The sequence below is a fragment of the Choloepus didactylus genome, chromosome 2 (genome assembly GCF_015220235.1).
Source record: "Choloepus didactylus isolate mChoDid1 chromosome 2, mChoDid1.pri, whole genome shotgun sequence".
Classification (NCBI taxonomy): Eukaryota; Metazoa; Chordata; class Mammalia; order Pilosa; family Megalonychidae; genus Choloepus; species Choloepus didactylus.
Genome location: NC_051308.1, coordinates 151,667,445 through 151,693,316, shown reverse-complemented (window position 1 = coordinate 151,693,316; position 25,872 = coordinate 151,667,445). Strand labels below are relative to the sequence as shown.

The window sequence follows — 25,872 nt, the reverse complement described above, 5'->3', positions numbered from 1 at the left end:
CTCTAGAGAGGTTCAACAGCCTGGGGCTGGGAGAAGAAAGAACCAGTGAACTTGAACTAAGACAAATGAAATTACACAGTCTGAGGAGCAAAAGAAAAAAAGAACAAAAAAAAAGTGAACAGAGCCTGAGAGACCTGTGGGACACCATCAAGTACATCAATATATACACTGTGGGAGTCCCAGAAGGAGAAGACAGAGAGAAAGAATATTTGAAGAATTAATGGCCAAAAACTTCCCAAATTTAATAAAAGACATGAATACACACATTGAAGTACCCCAACAAATTTCAAACAAGATAAACACAAACAGACCCACACTGAGACCTATCATAATCAAACTGTCAAATGCCAAAGATAAAAGAGAAAATTCTGAAAGCTCCAAGAGGGAAGCAACATTGTCACATACAAGGAAGCCTCAATAACATTAAGTGTCAACTTCTTAGGAGAAGCCATGGAAGCAAGACGGCAGTGTGATGACATACTTGAAGCGGTGAAAGCAAAAAACTGCCAACCAAGAATTCTGTATGTAGTAAAACTGTCTTTCAAAATAAGGGAGTTATTAGGACATTCTCATTAACAAAAGCTAAGAGAGTCATCACACTAGACTGGCCCTCTAAGAAATGCTAAGGGAGTTGTTCAGGTTGAAAGAAAAGGATCCCCAGACAGTAGACTGAAGTTGTATGAAGAAATAAAAATAACTGGGTAAAGGTAAATAACAATGCCAGTACTATCTTCCTTTTGGTCTGTAACCCCATTTTCTATTTTTACAGTACTAAAATGAAAATGCATAAAAAGTAATGATAAATTAATGGTTTGAGACTTATAATGCAGAAATATGTAATTTAGGACAAGAAATACATAAAGATGGGATGATGGAGGGGTATAGGAACACAGTGCTATTGAAGTTAAGTTGGTACCAAACCAAGTAAGATTGTTAGAGAGTTAGGGTGTTAGATTTAAGTCCATAGAACCATACAGGAAATACTGGAAAATATATACAGAAAGAAATGAGAAGGGATTCTAAATATTCACTATGAAAATGGGCAGATGACTGGAAAAGACATTTCTCCAAACAAATGGCCAATAAGCACATGTAAAAATCCTTAATCAGTATCATTAACCATTAGGGAAATGCATACAAAACCACAATGGGCTACCACCTCACACCCATTAGAATGCCTACTATTGAAAAAAAAAAAAAAAAGAAAGTGTTGGTGAGGGTATGGAGAAATGCGTAACTAGTACATTGTTGGTAGGAATGTAAAACGGTGCAGCTGCTGTGGAAAAGTCTGGCTGTTCCGCAAAAAGTTAAACATAGAACTAGAACTATCATTTCTAGGTAATATACACAAAAGAATTAAAAGCAGGGACTCAGATATTTGTACACCAATATTAACAGCATCATTACAATATTCAAAAGGTGGAAGCAGTCCAAATATCCATCGGCAGATGAAAGCATAAACAAAATGTGGTATATTTACATGGAATATAAAATATAAAAAGGAATAAAGTTCTGATACAGGCTACTTCATGGAAGAACTTGAAAACATCAAGTTGAGTGAAATAAGTCAGACACAAAGGGAAAGATATTGTATTATTCCACTTATGTGAAATAATCTAGAATATGCAAATTCATAGATACAGAAAGTAGATTACAGGTTACCTGGGCAGGAGGAAGGGGGAATGGAGAAGGAAGACATAAGGGGTGCTGAATTTCTGTTTGGAGTGATGGGAAAGTTCTGGTAATGGATGGTGGTGAGGGGATAGCACAACAGTGTGAGTGTGATTAATGCCACTGAGTTGTATGCTTGGGAGTGGCTGAAATGGGAAAGTTCATGTAGTTTCCACAATAGATGTTCCTGGACTAGATCTAATAATGGAAGAGAAAATGCTCAAAAGGACATTATTGGAATACAGAGTATAATGTAAGCTTTATACCAATGTAAGATTTCTTGAACTTCATAACTACATTTGTTGTTACTTAAATGAATATCCTTGTTCCTAGAAAATGTACACAAAGGTATTATGTTCAAGGAGCATGACGTATACAACCTACTGTAAAATGTTTAGAAAGTAGGAAAATACAAAGATAAATAGATGAATAGATAGTATGATATGGAAATGTGCAAAATGTTAACAGTTGGATCTGGGTATCTGGGTGGGGGTTATGTTGGGGTTCTCTGTATGGGGTTGGTATTATTTTTGCAACTGTTCTATAAGTTTGAAATTATTTCAAAATAAAAAGTAAAAAAAGAAAAAAGAAAAAGCCAAGTAGGGTACCAGAAACAATAATAGTCGACAAAACATATTTGAAAGGAACCAACAGAAATTCTAGATCTGAAAAGTATTATAAATAAAATTAAGACCCTAGGGGATGGGTTTAACAGCAGCTAAGAAAATTAGTTAACTTAAAGGCAAGTCAAAAGAAACTGTCAAGAATGCAGCACATAGATGCAAAAAGATGGAAAAGAGAGAAGGTAGGAGACTTAGAGGACATAATGAGAAGATCTAACATACCTTTAACGGAGTCCCAAAATAATGAGAGAGCAAATGGGGCAGAAAAAATAGTTGAAGAGAGAAGGGGTAGGAAATTTTCAAAAGCTTAACACAGATTCTAAATTTGACAAAAATAAAAAGAAGAGATTTCCATTTAAACATATCAGAAAAAAAAAAAACTTTAGAAAACTAGATAGAAAGACAAATATCTTAAAAGCAGTCAGAAAATAACGGATAGATTGTTTAAAAAGGAAAAAACAGTTCAACTTGCAAGAATGAAGGCCATAAAATGGTGGAATAATAGTTTCAATATACTGAAAAAATAATAACCTAAAATTCCACACCCAGTAAAAATATCCTGAAAGCATGAAGTGATTAAAGTTGTCTTCAGATAAACAAAAATTAAGAGCATTTGCCACAAGAACTGAAAAAATTGAAAAGGATGAGCTCAATTACATTAAAATAAAGAACTGTTTTAACAATAAATGTGGTTTAAAATGTTTAAAGAAATTTAATTAAGTTGTAAATGGGACCAAACATGATATCTAAAAGCCCCTTACTTAAAAGTATTTAATGAAATTTGCTAAACACATCCACAGAAAAATAAAATTCCATAGGTTGACCTTAAAAGCTTAAGAATTAACTCTTTGGATTTGTATCCTTAAGGAATCAAGTACTAATTTTTAAAAGCAAACTTCTGAATAATAATCTTTTCCTGACAACTTCAGAAGATGTAAAGCAATTTACATTTAACCCTATGTCTTTTCCCCACCACATAAAAACAAACCAAAACCTATTAGACATATGATGACTGCTATGGATTTTCCAGAAAAATGCACATAGACACACACACACATACAATTTTGGAATCAATTTCAAAATAGTCAAAGACCTCTTCAAAGTCATCTAAGGACTACAGGTTATGGAATGCTTATACTCTCTATTGTCCCAGGGGCCAATTATGAAATCAGAGCTGAAGTTATTTTAGACACATCATCTAACAAAACACAATTATGTAAAGTTGTTATTTTAAATCTGAAAGTTAATGCATTCATGATCAAAAGCTCACTTATTTTTATTTGTCACTTTAAAGATGAACAAGATACCACTTTTTACCTAATAAGTAAACAAAGTGGTTTTGCTTTAAAGACTATGTAGGCAAGAGCAAGAGGAATCATAAGCCGTTCTCATACACTGCAGGTAGGAGCATGGCTACATGACCTTACTGGATGATACTTTGCTAATTCATATACAGAGCTTCAAATGCGAGCAATATTCAACTCTTTGATCCATCAATTGCACTACTAGAAATGCATCGTAAGGAAATAATTTTGGATATGCATAAAAATTTACTGCAGGAATATCAAAAGCATTTTTTATAGTGCTAAAAACCTGGAAGCAACATTAAGTGCACAATAGGAGTCAAGAGTGTATGGCTCAAAAAAAAGTGTATGGTACAATGGAACACTACATAAAAATTTAAAGTATTTTTAAGAAGAGTATTTAGTGGCATGAAAGTACTCATGGACTGCTAAGGGTCATTCTCTACATAGCATGATCTCATAATTTTTAAAAAGGAAAAAAATCTATAAACAACAACAACAACAAAACCCTAGAAGAGTGTATGATAAAATTTTCAAGTTGGGGAATTCCATGTAGTTTCTTTTTTCTTATCTAAAATTTTAATAACAAGGAAGCCACCAACCCCAAGTAATTTATCAGATCATATCCTCTCCTTGTTCCTTTTCGCTTCCGGCTGATCTAAGACTAAGAAGCATGCAGTATGAGGTATCAATTTGTATGTTTTATTATTGTTGTTGTCTGTCAAGGCAATTAAAGTTATTATTCGAGTATTTGTGATAATCAAATAAAATGAAGGTAGTACCCTCTCTCTATAATGTAAGATAGAGGACCAAGAAATTAAAGTTATGGGCTACTGATAGAAGACCTATAATTGAACTTGATTGGCCCTCAAAACAAAAATTCCAGTTTTTAAATAAACTTGATAGCTACCTTCTGCAGCAAGGTTGAAAGCTCATTCTAGTCCATAATTTGCAGTATCACTGATACTGACAGGCTTTTGTCACATCCAAGTATTAACATAAATCACTAGTATCTGAAGGCTGGTTTACACAATGCAGCTTTCAAATTTAAAATTAACTTTGGAAAACAGGATACAGTATAATACATTATGATTACAATCATAAACAAGATAAAAGAAGAGAAAGAAATGCACCAAGCTGTTAAAGCAATTTTGAGTGATGGTACCACAAGTGATTTTCCCTATCCTTTACTTTTCATTTTTCTATTATTTCTAAAATGATCCTATATTATACTTTTGTTGTGAGGACAAAACCAAAGTTGTCCTCTGAACTAATATTTTCTAACTGTACAGTTCCTGAGAGGTTGTGTATATACTTAAGAAAAGTTTGTCTACTAAATCATTACCAAAAACTCATCATCTCCCTCACCCATAATTAAATATATGAAACCTCAAATAGAGATTAGGGCTAAGTCATAGTTCTAATATATTCTAAAGAGATGTAGTGGAAAATATTATTTTTGGAGAACTTTTTTGTCTTGCTATTAAATAAATCAACATTTCTAACTGGTTAAAAAAAAAAAACAAAAGCCGAAACACTAAAGAAGCTCAAATATTCCAGGCAATGGTAAAGGACTTAAAAGAAAGTGAGTTATCACTGAATACAAATCTTGTCCTGACATGAAAATCTATCATGTAACTTGAGACAATATTTTACAATTTTCTTCTAGTGGAAGCCAAACAAAAACATATTTTGACTTTCTATTTGTCAAATAAGAGATAAACTTTGAATGCTTCTTCATAAAGAATTCTTTAAAATTTGTAACCCAAATATTTTACTGGGAAAAATGTCTGTTTAATTTACTTTTCAGGAATCCCGGTTTACTATTTCTAATTTAAATTATTCTATTATGTTGATTAATTTTTTAACATCTTAGAAGGAGAAACGATTGCTTTAAATATGGTTCAACACATAAAAACAAATTTAATCTAGGTTTGGTTCTGAACCTTGTGATCAAAGTAACTTTTCTACTTACATTCCTTATATTCATACATCTTGATAGTTGGCTTGACAAGATGAAACCACAGAGCTATAACAATGAGAGTTGAAAGGGACTCTCATGAATGTTAACTTCCCATCAGGAATCCTATGTTATGATTTCTTTTTCCTGCTAAATTCTACTTGCTATGTAATATGTCTTCCAATTAAAAAGAATTCAAATGAGATTTGCTCAACAAGAAATAACCTTCATTACTACACAAACTTGATAGATTTGCAGACAAAAGCAAAGAAATTTGATGTTTTAGTTGGTCTTGTCATTATAGGCAAAGGCAGTTTCTATTAGACCTTTTGAAAAATTGACAATAATTTTTGAGTAATTTCCCCTTATCCAGTACCCCAGGGATCAGGAGACCCTTGGTTGGGAATGGTCCAACTATTTCAACATCCTAATTTCACATTTAAGGTGGTTCTAGATTTAGAGGTTTGATTAATTAGGAAAGAAAAAACAATGACCTATCTCACATCCATTACTGACCAATTCAGTCTGTCTAGAAAAACTACATTCTATGAACAGGGTAATCTGCTAAGTATAAACAATTTAAATCAAATCAAAGACAACCTCAAATAGACTATTTCCACCAATGATATAAAATAAATGCTTCACAGTATAGACACTATTATTTTCTTTAAGCCTTTTTTATTTAGAGATTTTTCTGGTAAGGAGATATACCAAAGGAAAGCAACGTCACTGGCAGTGAGGTATGTATATACTCTACCAAAATACTCCTTATTTTAATAGCTTTTAACTTTATTTACATACGAAGTATCAATGCATATCCTTGGTTCAATTATAGTATTAGCCATATTACATGAAATAAAAAATGAAATGGTGCTTGCATACAAAACTGTCATTTGTAAAGGAATCTGATTTCAGATTAAAAGAAATAATTTGTTTGCTGAAGGTGTTTAAAAGAAGAATCACAATTTATCATGACCAAGACACCTGCACCATATTTTCCATTCCTCACAGCACATTTATTTCAGTAATTCTGTTATGTCGGTTCTTAGCATGAGCATAGTGTTACACGATTTTTGTACATATAATCACATCCAAAACAAGTTCTAAAATTTAAATTGTAAACATTCTCATCATATGTAGAAATATTTCAAATGGTGTATTAAGTTTTGCTAACTGATCAAATTTGGAAGAGAATATAAATGAGAAAGCCTATTCTAAATTGTGTAGTGAGCATCATTTATTAATTACATTTCTACAATGTTAAATAAAGAGGCAAACCTGTCCTGTAAGCATGTCAAATTTTAAGTAAAACATTAAAAAGAAACAAATTTGTTAACAAAAGGATGTCTTGCAATAAAGAACATTAGATTTTTAAAATCTATTATGATACAAAAATGTAAAGGGTAATAGCATCTTTGTTGACAAAGTAGGAGGTAGCATGGATGCACCACTTTATTGTCTGAGAAATGCAACTGGAGTAAAGAATATTTCCTTACCACAAATAATTTCCAGGACTATGTACATATTTCTTTTAGAAATATTTGTTTAAACAAATCTCCCTCCTCTTTTTAGTATAAAAAAAAAACCGTTTCATGTGATTTAAAAAAAAACACTTACACATCTAGATAGATAGTACTCATTGCCCTATTTGAGTGAACAGTCTCAAACTATGAAGTACATGATATTTAATGCCCTAAATTGAGTAAATTTAGTTAGCGGTTCCTGGTATTATACAAAACACTAAATACATACAAACAAAATATAATATCTCATTTTTCTCTGCAAGTCTTGTGGGGAATAAACAGAGCCTTGATTGTGGTAATACTGCAGAAAACATAATTTTCCAATAGTCTGTCTATAAGTACCCATGTGCAATAGTTTATAAATGGCTGCTTACATGTAATGATCTTTTGAGTGAACAGTTAACCGACAAAACTTAGTAAACCTTAAAAACACATCTTCCACCGTATATAAAATATATAGACTACTTACTGTTTTAAGTACTCAATTTGCTCTGATGTCACTATAATTCAATTTCCCCCCATTTTCCTGCTTTATATTTATAAATGGATAATTTAATGTGGCTTTAAAAAAAAGACAAAGAATTTCAAATTTACATCCAATTCAAATCTGCTATTTAAAAGGTTTCCTTGTTCTATGAAGCTGCTTCTGCCATTAGTAGAGAAAAAGAAGTTTCTGTAATGGAGGCCGGCTTTTTAAGTAGTGATGTGACTTCTACCATGCCAGCTCCAGTCCGTGGAAGATTAGCGTTTACAATGTGTCGCTGTAAGTGCTTAATCCAGTCTTCCTGAACAGACAATGGTCCTCGAAAGACTAGGCCACAAAACCTATAGAAAAAGTTAACAATTCTCTTAATATGACCAATTCCCTTTATTTAAAACCAATCCACAAAAATCTATAAACATGGCAGTAAACTTTACCATTTATTACAGTACTTTACTAACAGTTTCTAAATAAATATGAAGTTTTATATTTGATAGTGTATATTAATACACTATCAAAACTCCCAATTACAATATGTTTAACAACTACAATAAACTCTAGTAGTAATTGGAGAGGTGGGAGCATTATTAGAAGTTAAAATTCATTAAAAAGTCTTCATGATTTATACATCTGAATACATTTAAAACTATTACTATAGAGTATGACTTCATTTTACATGACCAATGTTTCCAAGATCCTTCATGTAAGATGAAAACCGTGCATAATAGCAAACACATTGTTTAATAAGTATTTCTTATATGAACATACCTATCACATTTTTTAAATAAATAAGGCAAATAAACACTCTAGGAACAATAAGTAAATAAAATTACACATAGAAATAATTTTAAAATTTTAATTCTCTCTGCCTTTATTTTTCTCAATTGCCAATCATGTATAATTGAATTCATGGGTATTGAGTTCATGTAAAACCAGGTCCTACTGTTTATCAAAAGACTGACTCTTTCGGAAAGACCGTTTCCCAATTCAGGATTCCTTAAACTGCAGTATGTCTATTCATGTTTGTGTGTGCCGTGTGTATGAGCATGGACAGGGGTATGAATGAGTATGCAAAGCTATATTTAGGAGTATGCGGGGAGAGAAAATATGTTCCCAATAAGAAGAAATATAAGACATTAAACAAACCAAACTAAACTAAACATACCAAATAAAAAACAAAACAAAAAGCTACTTTTATAAATTGCATTATAAGAGTTTCTTGGGTATTTGAAAAAGTTTAATTCATTAGTTATTGACATAAAGTACAATATATTATGAGCTGAGTAAGATTTTAAGCCTGTATCCCAAAATGCATTTATAACTTGAATGATGAGAATGCACCTTCTGCAACAAATTAAAAATCCCAAAGAAAATAGCTAATATGTCTCAAAATCTGAAGAAAACTGACCAGGTTTGGCAATATAGGCATATACCTGCATCGGAGAATGTAAACCTCGTCAGCACCATGAGGTAACGTTAGCATTTTCTTCTTGCTTCCAGATCTTGACCTTGATTTCTTTTGCTTACAATCTAAGGCTAAAAAAAAAAAGGAAGAAAAAGACTTAACATACTTACACATTTTAAAATATACAAATGTACATATATTTCTAAAGAGGTAAGGCCATCTAAATCAAGTCAGAAAAAGTCAGCTTTCATTTGCCCATTCCCTGAAGCATGCACTAACTTGTAGCTGATTCTCTAATCGCAGATATTATCTGCATACATTTTTCTTGTACTACTTTTCAAATAATGCTATACCATACCAAACTAGAACTGAGAAAATGTAATTAATTAATTTTAAGTTACTAAACAGGACAATTTACAATAATGGTAATCTTTTCTCTTATGAGCACACATACATTATTTAAACATCTGGTCAAATCTTCCTTATTTCCAGGAAAATTATAACCTTTTATTTAAGATCACTAAATTAAGTTTGTATCTTATGACTACTCCATTAAGTAGGTCTCACATGCTTTTGAAAACTTATTAAGGGAACACAAACAATGTAAAAAAAACCTCAATGAAAAATAAATTTTCATTGTGATTCACTTTGAGTTCTATAATAAACAGCTCTTAAAAATATATTCTGGCCCTACATTTGAAAGGGCAGAAAAAGCACAACTTTCATTTTTTAACTCAACCAGTCTTGCAATGTAGAGTCATATTTCTATTTTTATTTTTATTCTACTAGAAAATAAATATAAATCCAGAGTATCTCACACAAGTTTACAAATGGACAAGAAGCTTAATGCTAAGTATTCTTGGCATTATTTTCATTTTACATTTTCTCCAACACCTTATTTTTAAAATATGATCAAAATGGGGAAGAAAACCAAAGATTTTAGAAGGTGACCAAAATTTTAGTGCTCTTAAAATTTTTCCTGCAATCACTAATCCTTAGGGGGAAAAAAAAAACCACAAACATGGTTTAATAAAGGAAAAAAAAGATTTTTTAAATAGGAATAGACAGGACATAACATTTTATTGGTCTTTGTATATAACTATACCATTCCTTTAGACAAGGGGATGACAGTAATTCAGGGTACTGCTGGTCAATTAGCAAGAAGAGAAGGGAAGAGTTTATTTCTAGGGATCCAAGGGGGAGGGAAATGAATGTAACAGAAGAGTTACCCAAATGGTTTTTCTTCTGTTAACCTGCAATGTGAAATCCCCTGGAAAAATTCTAGGTAAGAGAGAATAGGAACCATGAAGTGAGTGGTTCTAAGTCCAGATTCCAAAAGAATAGATGCTCCTATCATAAAACTAGTAAACATGGCCCCTTACAGTAGTCAAGTGGCAATGCTAACAGAAATGTCATATAGAAAATTAAAAACCAGAGAAGCCTAAATCTCATTCAAATCACTGGTTTCAGCTTCCTGTTACCTGCCTGTTTAAAAGACCCACTGAGTCTTTTTCTACTCATCCTCAGAAGAAGAGTCTAATAAGTAAAGAACTATTAGAAGTCAAGTTAAGTTTTAAAGAATGACTAATTCAAGCTAAAACAACCGAAATCTGGAATATAAAAGTCTTATAAGGTACTCATTAGTTATCTCAGGCCAACGCCTGGCATATGGTAGGAATGCAAAAAATATTCCTGGAGTGAAAAACCAAAGCAACTCAGTAATTTAACTTTTGAAATTTAGACAGCATATGAATGGAAATTAGTTCTACTGCTATACAATACACGTAACATTACAGGAGAACAACACATCTGTGCCATTTGTTTAAATGGATATGTTACTAGCAGTCACACTTAAAATTCTTCAATAACTAGATATAAATCACTGGCCTGTCTAGGTAATGTATAGTGGACAAGTAAGCAAAATTAGGTTCTTCACAATCAGTAGGAAGAACGAAGTGCCATATACCTTGTAATCAGCATCTTAGCTTTCCTAATTGCTTTGGTGAGCAGCCTGAATTTAAGTGGATTTTAAGTGATTCAAACACTGCAGGTAAAGGTTCAGACAATTCAAAAGGGCTACAAGCCATCAGATGTCACCTTCTCTTTCCCTGTCTATACAACAAACCACACACAATCCTTGTGGAACAGAGAGTAAGCATTCAGTATTATAAGATAAAGGTAAAATCCTACTTTAATGAATTTGTTGGTTGTCAAATTGCCACACTGTATTCAAACTCCTTTTAAAATGCAAATAAATTACAGTAGGATACAACTAATACATTATAACAACCTTTTAAAATTTGTATAGAATGCTAATGCTACATGGTAAAGTAAATTTAGGGAGGGGCAGAGGATGGTGGGGAAGTATGCAAGAATGTTTTATCAGTTACAGAGCATGTAATTTACATTTAGATTACATGTTTATTCTGAAGTACAGTTTTGATTTTTTCTTTAATAGAGAAAAAATATTATTTTCTGACTTCTGATGCTGTATGGAACTCTAGAGACTGAAGTTTAGGTTGTTTTATGAATGAGAGCTAAATTTTAAATGAGAATGTCATTTTTGTAGTAATTAATATTTGAAAGTATTGTGACCTTGGAAAGTAGAACAACTCTAATAGTATATGACATACTCTCCAGTATCCAAGACTCCAAGTAAGGTTAGAGAATCTCATGTATTGAAAATTCTTGGAAACTTGTCCTTAAGGTAGGAATTAAAAACCTGGGACCTCTGGTAATTATAAATACCTCAATGGCTTAACTATCTCCACCATGACCTCTAAAATGCTTATCTCTTGAAATGTTAGTAATAAATGTTATTTATTTTTAACAATAAAATATAAATACATTTTATATGAATAGTTTTTTTCTAATAACAACCTCCAGCCTCCATCCCTGTAATATAACAGAAACGTTTTAGGAAACTGAGTATTTACATATGAATATGCACATAAAGGGGACATCCATACGATAGCCTCTGAATGAAAAAGATGATTTATAAAAAAGTTCTACTAAATGAAAAATATGACGCACAAACATCTCTATTATACAAATGTTCTCAATTAACAGATTTCCTTACACCTAGAAGGAAAGCAGTTTTATTATGGGCTATACCAGGAGTCACTAAAACATTAAAAACAAAACATCACTAACATTCAGTTTTAGTATAATGGGACTCTTCAATATTTGTGATAGCCAAAGGTTTAACAAAGTTGTTTTTATGAACAATCTGCCAGATAACTTTGTCAGACAAAGCCTTTCTTGTAACAGGATTTTTTTTGTACTTATCTGCTAGTATAAAAATAAAAAAGCTTTTTTTTCCTCCAAAGTATTTTAGATTTAACATTGTTTCTATACTTGAAATTTACAAAAAATACAAGATTAGTTTTAGAAATTCTTCATCTTCTTCTCCTTGAGTATAAGTATTTCTTTAGAAAGGAACAAACCCAGTCACTCAAACCTTTCTAAGGTTCCTGGAATTTGCAAAATGTGTTTATGTGATCAATTTAAACCAGAAGACTCAAAAATCTTTGAGGCTATCTGATTTTTAAGGACCTAAATTGCTACAGGGAATACTCTACTTTTAAGAAGAATTAATTGAGCTGTAAGGCCACAAACCAAGTTTTAGAAAATATCTTTCACTAAAACACAGCTGTTTTGATCAAATAGGAATATCAGAGAAAAATTAAACTTAAGAGCCCTCAAAGGACACCATACTACTATGTTATGAAATACAACAACAACATCATAAAGAAGCCTAAAGCACTAAACCAGATCATTAAAAAAGCAAGTCAAAAAAATAATAAACAGATACAAATTCAAGTCTGTTTTCTGAGACATTATTTAAGTTTTATACATAGAAAAAAAGAATTTACTTTTGGATCTGACATTAAAATACAATCTTTGCCCTTTCCATCTTTCTGCCTGTTATATGTAATAATTACTTCAATGCATTTTATTTTCTCTTTCCTTCTCTATAGAGATGACCTCAAAGAATGAGGACACATTTGTTTCCCAAAAAACACCTGACGCTATTGTGATAAGAAACACACCGTAACTAAATTAGCATTCACCACCAAAATACCTTTATTTGCAATCATCCTCCCCTGCCCGATTACTTAAAAGTCCCACTTCATCTGTTTCAGTCCTAACTTCTTGTTGGCCCCCCTGTTATAAGTCAAACTTAACATAATGACTGGGTTATATATGCCCTAAATAAGAGACACGGTAGAGTACTACTAGAGGGACAAAAATTTCTTCTTCATCTAATTGGCCTGTAGAAATAGTAGCTACAAGCTCATTCAGGAAGATAGTAGGTATAAGGATGATATCAAATGGCAAACCATTCCACCACCGTTTAAAAAAGTTGGTAGTAGTAGTAGTGGGGATAGTAAGGTGGGAATAGGATGTGTATGTCTTGAAAGACAGTGTGAGATGGATAATTAAACTCAATTCTAGTTGCTGCCATTAATCCTAATTCTAGTTGCTGCCATTAATTCTTCAAAGTTCATAAGCCCCAAACACATAAAAGGCTGTGCAAATAGTATTTTCTTTCCTTCAGCCCCAGATGAAGAAAAATTGGTGCATTCATTTTTTAATTTGAAGAAACATGTTAGCTTGGATAAAGTAGGGATGGCGGGTGCAGGGTGACATGAGGGGAGCCTTTTGCAGAGAAGCCAAACTCTCCATTTCTTCAGTTTGTACTTTTCTCTCTGCTCACAGTGCCTACAGGATCAGCTTCATGGATGTGCAACTTGTGTAGTTCCACAAGGCCCAGTGCTTGGTTTAATGTTCTATTATTGCAGTCTTGAATTTTAACCAATTTAACAAATTTAAGCAATTTTAAATTGTTTAAATTGTTTAAATTTAAACAAATTTAAACAAGGTCACCACATTTTCATTTTGCACTGGGCCCTGCAAATTATGTAGCCAGTCTTGAGTACTTACTACTCACAATGAAAAAGGCTGTACTCAACCCCACCCCTTGATCTCTTGGCCCATTAAAGTGGTTATTAAGACCATAATTGTTAAATCCCTACTCTATGCTGCTCATTAAAATTGTAAAGGGCTTCCCTACTTCCAACATCAATTCTTTGCTCCCAGCTATACCCTATAATCAAACCAGTCAGTATTCCCCAAAATGTATATATAAAGCAATTTAAGAGGTTTATTGCTACAAAAAGCAATGTTCTCCTTCCAATCAGGAATTAAGCATACAGATATACAATTAACTACATCAGAAGTGTTTCTTTTCACCATCATTTTCCCTTTATACTTTTACTCTAAAATTGGAAAAAAAAATTTCAGTACCCTAGCTAAGAAACTTTAATTTTTAGCATTTCCATTCCCATTGACTAAAAAACATTAATCAACCCAGAATTACAATCAGTGGCAAAGTCAATTAGATCTTGCATGTCTTAACATTTTACCTGGAAGAGGACAAAAGGCAAAACATCACTAATGAAAGCAGGTTTCCCTTGCTTTATCGTATTAGGTTTGTAACTTAACAAGCATTAGTCTAGAAGAGACAGGTAGCTTGAGTCTGTTCTATACGGTAGAAGGTTGTATTAAGGGTAGCAAATAGCTATAATTGTATGCTCTGTTCAAATAAAGAATTAAAGCAAATGAAGGCAGCTGTGTACTAAACCTTGGGTCTATTTGGGAGAAGAAAAAGTATTTAGTGAAGGAATATACTGTGCAAGTATTCTCAAGATGTGAAGGGAAAAGGTAAAAATAATATGATATTTTAAATTACCTATCGATAAAATCTGCACATTTTTATAGACAGAGAAACTAGAGGCAGACTAGTTTTACCAGCTTGCTAAATACTAAAATTAAATACCCATTTTCTCCATGGGCCCCATGCCACAAGATGCTTACTGGTCAATTAAGAGTTAATAAGATAACAAATGTGCTACTTCTTTGTGATAACAGGTAGGGAAAAAAAAACATTAAAAATTTCCCTTTCAATGTGAGTTGGACTAGAATGTTATTTTATTAAGCCAAATATGTTCTTGTTATCAATATCAACCACTTTCCCAAGATTAAGACATCTAACATTGGAATAAACATTAAAATACCTAATTATAAATCTACTTTAAGTCACTTTTGTTTAGAACTACCAAGTATAATCACACTCCCAGCCCTCTAAAAGTCTAGTATTTCCAAAATATTTTATATGTACCAGGAATAATTAAATAATTGTTTTTGATTATAAAATTAAAATAAGGATACAACTTTAAACTTCCCTTTAAGTTATCTTCAACATAATTATGTTCAACTAAAATTAGATGGAGCTCACAATAATTACATTAGTAAATCTTAATGTCACAAATCCATGGTCCCAATGTATCTGATTTGGCTTTTTATAATTGGAAGTGCTTTACACATTCCAGCCAAAATCCAAACTATAACCAAACATGATGCTGACCAGGTATGTTCCTGCTTTAGCTAACTTCCAGCTAAGGCCACAAATATGTATTTTCAACGCTGAATACAAGAATTAACCTTAATTTATTCCTCAAACTCTAGACCCAATAAAGAAATTGTAAACATTATTTCCCACATCCTGAATAAGTGAGGGAGGGACCACCACTCTCCAACAAGTCCTGTCCTAACCTCCAAAACAGAAAGTCTATGGATTACTTGATTATGTCCATAAAGTCACAAAGCAAATCACCTACCGTTTATTATCTAGCCAGGAACATACCAACTTACTGTACTCCTTATTCAACTCTTATCATTATCCAGATTACAAACAGCATTCAGGAAAATCATGTTAGGCCAGAAGTCATAGCAAACACAAACACAAACACTCCAACTGAGGCTATAAAACTATTACACATATTTTAAACATCCAAACATAGAAAAATCCAAGTGTACTTAGCTGTTAAAAAAAACAAGATATAAAAAGGCAAAATCTAGAAAATTAGTAAATAACAAAACCAAAATGAATGCTATAGGACTAGATAAGACACTCATGACAAAGATTTTGGTCAAAAAATGTAACCAACCAAAATGAACTAACTTTTGTAACCAATGACCAACAAAACCAGGTATCATAAAATGTAAGTATTTTATGCCAAAATGCTGCAAAACTCTTACGTTCCGTTTTCCTAAAAACAAACTTACTGATTTAATAAGTGTGGTTATTTGTTTTGTTAGTGAGTAGCTGCATAACAAGCTGCATAACAAAGTGCTGCTAGATAAACAACAGATGAAGCAATGAAGAGTAGGATGTAGCAAGGTTTTAGATTCGTAATTGTACTGGTAAGGCCAAGTCTCCCAGTAAAAAGATTTAAAACCTTGAGCCATCTCTGTCTTTTTCCTCTATCATACTCTTTTATCTCCAACTAATTTACTGCTGAACCCCTGCTTACTTTACTTCCACAGTATTACAGTTACATCTATTATCCCTTCTTTACATTCCTACTATGGTTGGCCCTGGTTCAGGACTCCCCAAATGACCTCACCTACAGTTTCTTCCTCTCCCCATCAAATCCTTTAACTTTTATTTAAGAAGCAGTTTTAAAAGCTTTACCTAAATTCTAAAAAATCTTTAATGACTTCTCACAACAAAATTAATTTCAACACTTCATGATTAGCATTCTACGACTCTGTACTGGACCCACCTCACCTGTCAAACTTATTCCCTTATCTCCGACTTCTGAGTATTTTCAATAAAATTCCACAGTCCCATATTGTTTCCTCCTTCAGAAATGCTCCTGCCCCCTTCCCCAACCTCTATTTCCTTATCTATTAGCTATCCTTCAGGGTCAAAATCAAATACAAAAGGCATGTTGAGTCCTAGTCTAGCTGAAAGTACTTTCTTCTACATTTAGACTTCCACACATTTCATGTATCCCACTCCAATGGCATTTCCCAATTTGTCTTGTATTACAATTATGTATACATGTATCTCTACTGTATTATTAAGATCCAATTATTCTTTGCAGTACTTAGCACTCAGCAGAACACAAAAACCACAGGAGGTAAAAAAAAAAAAATGCTTGAATTAGTGAATGTATCAGTGCATTACCATTTAATATGGGCAAAATAGCTCAATACATGCTGAAATAATAAAATGGTGATTCTAAATACTCATATGATTAAATTATATCCAGTCTACTGTTTCACAAGGCAGAAATAAGAGCATTTTTAAAAGATTACCATTAAAATGGCTAGGAAAAAAAGTCAAGTTTGACACTTAAAAGAGCTATACTTGTGTCACCTGGAAAATCTACTCATCATGAACAATGCCTTGCTAATTCTGAATAAATGATTCATTTTTTTTGCAGACATACAGATATACAGATATATGTTAACTCTTTAATGAAAATAGTACTACAGAGTTAAGTTTTAGCCAGGATAATATAAAAATCCATCATTCACAGGCTCAGGGATAGCTTTTTAAATATAAGTTTGACCATGTCACTTCCCTCTTAAAAAAAAAAAAAAATCCTTCAGTGACTTCCTAAGTTTTTCAGTAAAGTGTCAACTCCATAAACACTCATAACCAAATCTAACATTTCTTGAACCCCCAATTTCATCACTTTGTGCCCACATTCTGTTCTTGTTTGTCTGGAATGTTCTACTACTTCTCTTTTTCCTATAGTTCTACTTACCCCTCAAGTTCAGGGTCTGGTTGAAACTTTATAAATACTTCTTAATAGTACACTTGTATTTATACCACTGAGTCATTATTACATGTATGCAGGGTCATATTTTCAGCCTCGGGAACTACAATACAAAAACTCAATTTTGACTACTGGTCTTATTTTTCCCTCATTTAAAAAATAACAAGAAATGTTCCAGCATGAACTATTTTTATTTATTTCTTTTCTCTTTTTGAGGCTCTATTTACAATGAGATAAACAGTAAGGTCAACAGGAAAAATGGAACTTAATTCACAGCTCCCTCCGAAAGGAGGCCTAGACTACAATAAACAACCTGAATTCCTACAGCACTTATAGCAAATATACCAATTTGATTGTGTCCTATCTTGCATAGTTCTCTAATTTTGATTGTTGTATATACTTTGCTAGTAATGCTTTCCTAATAGAGTAAAAGTTCTTAGATGACAGGAACATGTCTCATTCTTCTTCTCTTGTATTCAACACACAGCCCAATCTAGAAGAATTATCAATGTATCTGCTTTAAGTAGAAACTGTTTTGCTGCTTTAGAGTTTAATTTTATTAAGAAGACCAAAGCTTTCCACTTATACTCTTTCCGGCTGAATGGATCACTACAAAAGCATGTAATTTTTTGAAGACCCAATATTATAATATTAAAAAAAAACATTACAGAGCCATTCGTGAAAGGACAAGTATCGAATGCACATTGGGAGGCTTTCCGGCTACTATTTTTTTGTTTTCTTTGATCACAGCAAAAAGTGTTCCCACAGTACTCTCCACAACATAATTACTTTTCTAGGGGCTTACACACCCACTCAACACCTGGTGCAGTGTTATATATTCATTAGCACTTATTGTTGCAGGCCTCTATCGCCAATCATATCATTAAAGCTGAAAATAAGCAAAAGAATCTACTTAGAAATACACAACTACTATTCCACTTAAAACAAAAGTGAATGGTATGAAAAATAAAACACTGACTTAAGAATATATATACATATACATATAAATATACATATATATACATATAAATATACATATATATAAATATACATATATATATATATATATATATATATATATATACACATATATATATATATGGCACCAGTGGATCTGATTGAAAAGCTCTAGTACCAATCTTTTTTAAACTATTTTTTTTTCCTCATGGAAAAAGTCATTCTTTAACTATGATGAGTTATCAGTTCTTCAAAATAGCAACAAAATTGTGCTTTACTTCCAAAACATTATCATGGAAGTGTTATGAAGATAAAATGAAGCAGAAACATAAAGATCCTTAAAGGGAAAGTAACATACAAGGTAACCACTTTGCTACCCCCCCATATATATGCATATAAAAATATTTTCCTTGCATAAATTTTTAAAAAGTAACTAGAAAACTGCAATTTACTTTAAATCCAGAAGGCCAGCATTTGATTAAAAATGTGATCTATAGATCAAAGTTTGGATACAATGAGTAAGGAAAACTACCTTGCTGACACAGAAGTGTTTTATGTTTTCTAAGATAATATTGTTGGTTCTAGCCAGTATAGGCCCCTAAGAGTCACTTATGGCAGTGTTTTTCAATCCTTGGATGAATTCTTAGTGAGCAGTAAAATCAACTTACTGAGTAACTACAGAGTTACTTTTTAATGAAAAAGAATAAGATCAAAAATATTGGAATGCTTTACACACAATTAAGGTAAGTGGGTGTATGAGTGAATGAATGTGTATATGAACGTAAGTTGGGATATGGGAGTCCCAATAACAATGTTGAAAGTCACTGTTATTCTTTCTTCTTTTCAAAAGAGAGCCCAATGCTATGCATTACAGAGCAGCACTGCGCACACACACATTCATCTTACTGATACATATCCTTTCACAACATTCTCCCTACTCTCTGACCTAAATTATTTCCCCTTCCTCACCTGTTGAATTCACTTTCTTTGATCTTAAAATATTTTTCTTCCCAACAGCAGACTAAGTTAGTAGAATATATACTGCTTTAAATAATTTTAAATGTTTTAGCAATCTTAAAAACCAGAGTGACCATATAATTTATTGTCCAATTCAGGACACTCATGAAAGCGAAAAAAAAAAGAGGGCTAAAACAGGATATATGTTCACTTTATTAATAACTTAAAACTGTGGTCTTAATATTGCCAGTATAAAAAAGGTATCATTTCTTTAAAATATTTATTATTAAGCATAAAAAAGCCAACAGTAAAAATAAAAAGTTCAAAAGCATTTAATATGAACTTTGTGATTTCTCTAATTTTAATACATTATACAATGCTCTTATTAGACTATATAAGGAATTAATTAGGAAAAAAAATTGAATGACTGTTTAAAACACGCTAAAGAGAATAAAACGTGAAAAGGAAGTCTACCAATAGCACAGTCTATACTAGCTGGAATAAATTCTGGAATAAGAAGTGTGCCTTGAATTTATAATATAAGATATAAGTAAACTTTTAGGTACTAGTCTAGTTTAAAGATCTGTTAAAAGAAAAAAAAAAAGTAGAACAGATTCATAAAATTATCCACAACTTAAGGAACAATACAAGTATTTAAACAATTTATTTAAACAGGTCAAATGGAAGATAAACTGTGTCACTTCTGGACAAATTTTAATCTAAAATTTATTGTATTTTGACAATTATTTAACTCTGTTCTAAGCATGGATACCTCTTCAACGTCTTCAATTACAACACTTTCCTGCTTTCTTTTTCAGTTCTTTTTACTAAAATTAGGGAGGATGTTATATTTTAACCTCTACTTGTGACCATATGAATTAGTTTTGACGGTAAGCATTTCTTGCATTTTAATCCTTTTCTAACTCTTAAAAAAAAAGGATTTCTTAGGGCGCCTGATTCCCAGTTCTGTGTTCTTTCCACATCATTTTTATTTTGGCATCTCCCCATTCTCAGTTTTCCATTCGAGGAAGGGCCCATGGATATCAGATTTCAGAGGATATACAAAGCCTGTATAGAAAGATTTTTATATGTGGATAAGTAAGTGCATGTTTTAAAGTTTTAAAGTTCTCAAAAGGGGCCAGCAACCCAAAAAAGAAAAACAATCATTACATTACAAGTAAATGAGTAATCAGTAAATAGATATTTGGAGATATACAGGGGCACTCTTTTTAGGCTAGGCAGGCTAGGCTAGGCTAGGTGGAGAGTTAAGGTTAGAAGGAATTGTTCTCTCCCTTACAGGTCCACCAGTTCTCAAAGAGGAGGCCAGAAGCTGGTGGCTTCTAAGAAGGCTTTCATCAAAACAGCATCTACATATACTTGAAAATGTTCGGCATCCATATGAATTGATGAATCTCTTGTAATAACCCAGTGGAACCCTATAGGACTATAGGTTGAAACTTCTTTGTTGGCATGGATAAACAGCAAAGACATCTTCTGCATAGCTCCACTACCAAGATTCTCAAAACCAGGGAAAAATGTTTCAGAATATCCAAGGAAAAGGAGCAGAAGATTTTTATGTTTATCAAAAGTAGGCACGGGGTACGGAAAATGCCATCCTAGTTTTCTTCAGTGTTTCATTCCCTTTCTCTTTGCCCTAGGACTGCCAAACACATACTTTCTAGCACTTCTGATATTTTGGCTACTATTTAACGATATTGTAAAAATAACATCTCCTATTTTCTTGATGCTCTAGAATGTATCTCCATTCATCCTGTATTACTTCTCTTTCTGGTAATGAAGTGTTTGAGATAATGGACTGTTCATAAGAATGCCCCCTTGGTCAATGGGAGGATACTGTCAGTTATTTATAAGCAATTACTCTTACGTTTTGAAGGATCTTCAGATGGGATAAAAGCATTATTTTTAATGGCCTGACAAAATCTACACTGGCGAGATCTGCCAGTGAATATTTGCATTATCTGTTTGAGTGGTCAGAATGGAATATTGTCTGAAGTCCTCCAAAGTCTAATCCAGACCTGACCCTTTCTTGGATCTCTGCTCTTTTTAACTGGATCCTTATCTATTCAGTTTTTACCAGAATGCTCTCCACCTTAAACCCAACTTCATTTTAGGATTTTCAATTGCTTTCATTTTTAAGTAAGAAATCCAAGAAAAGGACGTCTCGTACATGGTAGAGAATAGCGTTTAAGGAACAATCGTCTAGGGTAAGGGTGCCTCGATTTGAATTTCAACTTTGCTGTTTATTAACTGCATAAGTTTAGGCAAATTGTTTAAGTTCTCTAAGCTCTAGTTTCTTGTACAACAACTCATATGTTTTTTGTGCAGCTAAAATAATGTTATGCAGGTAAATTGCATAGCACAGTGTCCGACACATAGTAAGTTAAAAGTCAGTGGCTATGATAATAATGATTTCTTGTTTCTACAGTCTCTTTACTGCCCCCCTATCTCTAATGTCTACAACCACCTTTCAAGCCTGATGAATGTGGAGGTAACAGAAAAAGTATAACCACACAGTAGGATAACTAATCCAGTACAGCAAAACTCTACTCTCCTCCTTTTAATATAAATGGTCAACAGTATCCCTGGTCATTTGTATTACAAGTCAAGGGATAAAGCAAAGAAACAGAAGAAAGACAACAGTATGAATACAAGTGTGTGTGTGTGTGTGTGTGTGTGTGTGTGTGTGTTTGAAGCAAGAACATACTGGATGTAAGTCATAAAGGACCATATTGGATGTAAGTCATAAGTCACATGAAGAAGAACAGAAAAGTTGGGAATACAACAACCAGAAGAAAGCAGATGGCAGTGATCTAAAAGAGCAAGAGAAAAAAGACTGGAAGAGAACTTTTGGCAAAAGGATTTATGTAGGTCTATTTTGAAAAGAGGGTGTATTTTAAGATGTAGAGCAATGATATTTGCTAAAAGCAGGGTAGTCTGAAAGGCTACAAATGAAAGAGCAAGGCAATTTTGGAGGGTATAAGAAGCAGAATTACACATGAGCTAATAAAACTTTCACAGACTAGAAGTATGATGATGTATCTGCAAGGTTGGGCTAACCAACCCAAAATAACACAGAAATGTGCACGCTAACACTTATGTACACAGATAATATTTATTAACCCTAAATATAGTTTAGGGGCATTAAAAGAAAAATTTATTCAGCTGTCAACAAGGATTATTATTAAGGCTTGCCCCATAGTTTGATCTACAAACTAATAAAAACTAAGATTGCTTAGCTTTCTAATCAGTTCTACATATCTTAAGTTTTACTATACTTTCCTTTCCTGATAAAGCATTTCCTTAGCTAGAACTAGAATTCTTTTACCAAAGAGAGGTATTTACTGGAATCTACTAACAAAAATAAATTTAAAAATCAAAAATAATTTAAAAATCAATGGGAATAATGTAGATTCAAAAGTTCCAAACCTCTTTTGGGGTATTTCTCCCCCAAAATCAAGTCAATAAGAGCTAAATGAAAAAGGATAGTTTACTTAAAATTATATCTTAACAGTTTACAAGTTGCTGAAATTTAATGCATTTCCAGACTCAACTGCTGCTTACCAAAGAAAGCTATAAATATCATCTGACTTAGCACCAGTCTGGTGAGAAAAAAAGTGTATTGTATCAGACAGACTTGCTGTGTTATCTGTTCAAACATACCTGTACCAGTCAAAAGTCCAGCACTCTTCTTTCGTGCATAAGCGCGTAAGTGGTTGGACAGGCTAACAGCACTTGTAAACGTCGTATTGCAATGCACACATGTTCTAAGCTTCACAGGCATACCTATCATTCAAAAGAAAACTATAATCCAGTTCTCACTTCAAAAAGTGAAATTTTCTTAGCTTAAAGCGTGTAGAAAAGTACCACAATAAAGATGGTTTAAAAAACGTTCATTGAATTAGAGTAACTTAAAAGGAGGGAGAATTAAGTTAACTACTATTTTATTTGTAGTTAGTATTTAGAGCCAACCCATGATCTTTGGAAAGGTGGAAGAAGAGGAGTAACTTGAACCTCTGAGCCCCTCTGGATTTCACACCTACTATCACTTTCTTGCAGATTTCTGTGTTACGCAGATCACTTCCTAAACCTAAAATACAACCTTGTGATTTGAATAGTGCAGTTCTGTTAAGAAGTTTCAAAGCTTACAACATTACCAATAAAAAGAATTAAAAAGTCTAGTTGACAAAGTGGTAATTAAAGTGTTTTACCCACAAAACCGTAAAAGGTTCAATACTAAATTAGGCTTTCTGATGAAGGCTGGGGGAAAAGGTGGTAAAACACACCACTGAACAGCTGTTAGGCACAACATTTTATTCAGGGTATTTTATGTTCATTACTCTGAATGCGCAATCAATAATGAAAGTTAATGATTTGAAGTTTTTTGCTGAAATCTTTGTGCTAAATAAATGATCAACAAGCTAACATCTTAGTCATCACAAGACAGTAAACATGTTGAAACAATTAGAAACTAACTTCTCAAACAACACTCACTCCCCCAACATATTTTAAATGATTTCTCCAAGATTATTCTGATAGCCACAAATAAGCTTTTCTTCTCTGAAGTCAACACAGGTAATACATCTTCTCTATATTTTATCCTTTTAAAAAATATTGAAAGCTACTGACCTTGAAAGACTCTCTTAGAACAAAACAAAGAACCTCATTAACCAGAAGCCCATGCAAGATAAATATTGTTTTTCAGACCACTTAAAAAACAAGATAATCTTTCCTTAAACCAAAACTGCATTACAAATATTTGGGATTTCCTAACATCTGCCCAAAGTAAACAAATCAACATCACAGTAATTTTATTCATTACTACTCCATTGGCCAATTACCGTAACTTAAGACAGATTCAGCTTAGGGTTCCAATAATGAAACCATCAAAGTTAATCTTCAACATTCTTAACCTCCAAAAGAAGCCTACAAAGACATTTAAAATTCTTCTAGTCTAAAAGCATAAACCAAACGTAGCAATACCAAATAAAGTTTGGCTACTTTATCTGCCATATCACTTGCCAATACATAGAAATATTCCTTTGAAAAGGAAAAACTATTGGAGCACAAGCACTAAGCCAAGTCATCTGTTCCGTTCCATTACAACACCATGTAAAATCTAAAACAACCAACAAATATGTTTTATACTTACAAGGGTCCTCCAAAACCAAATTATCCCGCAATACAACAAGGAATTGGAGAGGGAGCAGTTTCTTTGAGTTAATCGCAACATACAACTGGCACCAAGCCATTCAGTTTAAAGAGTCTGTTTAGTTTTACCTAAGCAGTATAAAAACCAACAGCTAAACCTTGAAAATATTATCACTTTGAAGAACTGGCAAACAGAGGTCTGCCTTTTTGGTAATGTTATGCTTTTGAACAAAATCAACCTCCCATCCATGAACCAACCCCCTCCCCCCCAACCACAGCAAATTTCATTTTAGAGTCCAGTTTTTCTTTTTGTTTTGCTTCTGTTCTCACCTCATATTTTAACCAAAAATTGACACAGTGCTGATGATGAAATCAGTGCTGATGAGCATCAACTAATATGTTATATAGAAATAGCAAAAGAGTAATCAATCCTGTACTCTGCAAAAAGAGCAGCTTAAAAGATTCTGAAAGTATTTTATACAAAATTTTCCATTAAAGTAAGCATAATTAAACTGCATTTACATTATATATGCTAAGATAGTTATAAATGTCCTCTTACCTGAGTGCATAGTCAAGTCCATTTTTTGTGGTTGATACATCAACGGACTGTCTTCGTTTAATGGAAGAACACATTTCTGAACAAATCTCTTTCTTGCAGTTTGATTATGGGTTTTCTGAGGAGAAATAGAATTCCTTTCTTCTCCCATCCTTTTATTTTTAAGAAGTTCTATCAATGTAAGAGACTGATTCTTTTTTCCACTGGACAGTTCTGGTTTTGTTTCATCACATTCATTTAGGAAACTCAGCCCTTCTTCCTCGGATGCAGACACTGATACAACTTCAGTCTTTAGGCCATTACGGTACGCTTCGAGAGGTATAACATTTTGAGATAAAAAGTCATCACTTGATGCAAGTTTTTGAGCTACAAATGGTCTGGGAATAATACGACGACTGTTCAATGCCTTTAAGATCTTTTCATATTTTTCTTCATTTTGCATCATCTCATTCAGTACACAGATTGGAGATTTGTGAGCATCCCATTTGGTCTTTCCAAGTCTTTTCAGGTGGCCTCTAACATGATTTGATAATCCAATTTTAGTATCAAACCAACCGCCACACAGCTGACAAGTGTGTTCAGAAGTGGTTTCAGACTTCTCAATAGCTAAAAAAAAATTTTTAAGAGTAA

The 25,872-nt window shown here is 32.8% G+C and overlaps 1 protein-coding gene across 13 annotated transcripts in view; it reads right to left on the bottom strand.

Annotated features, from left to right (window-relative positions):
* Positions 1 to 5,892: 5,892 nt before the first annotated feature.
* Positions 5,893 to 25,872, bottom strand: part of ZNF644 (zinc finger protein 644) — a 129,818-nt gene continuing 109,838 nt past the window's right edge. For 6 of the 13 annotated variants that reach the window (XM_037826667.1, XM_037826668.1, XM_037826669.1 and 3 more), the window contains 4 exons: positions 25,246 to 25,848; positions 23,199 to 23,321; positions 8,996 to 9,098; positions 5,895 to 7,906 (listed from right to left, as the gene is read on the bottom strand). In XM_037826667.1, coding sequence (XP_037682595.1) covers positions 7,714 to 7,906; positions 8,996 to 9,098; positions 23,199 to 23,321; positions 25,246 to 25,848 — 1,022 coding nt within the window. In that variant the 3' untranslated portion in view covers positions 5,895 to 7,713. Of the gene's footprint in view, positions 7,907 to 8,995; positions 9,099 to 23,198; positions 23,322 to 25,245; positions 25,849 to 25,872 lie in introns of all 13 variants that reach the window. The other 7 variants (XM_037826665.1, XM_037826666.1, XM_037826663.1 and 4 more) reach the window with 3 other exon arrangements.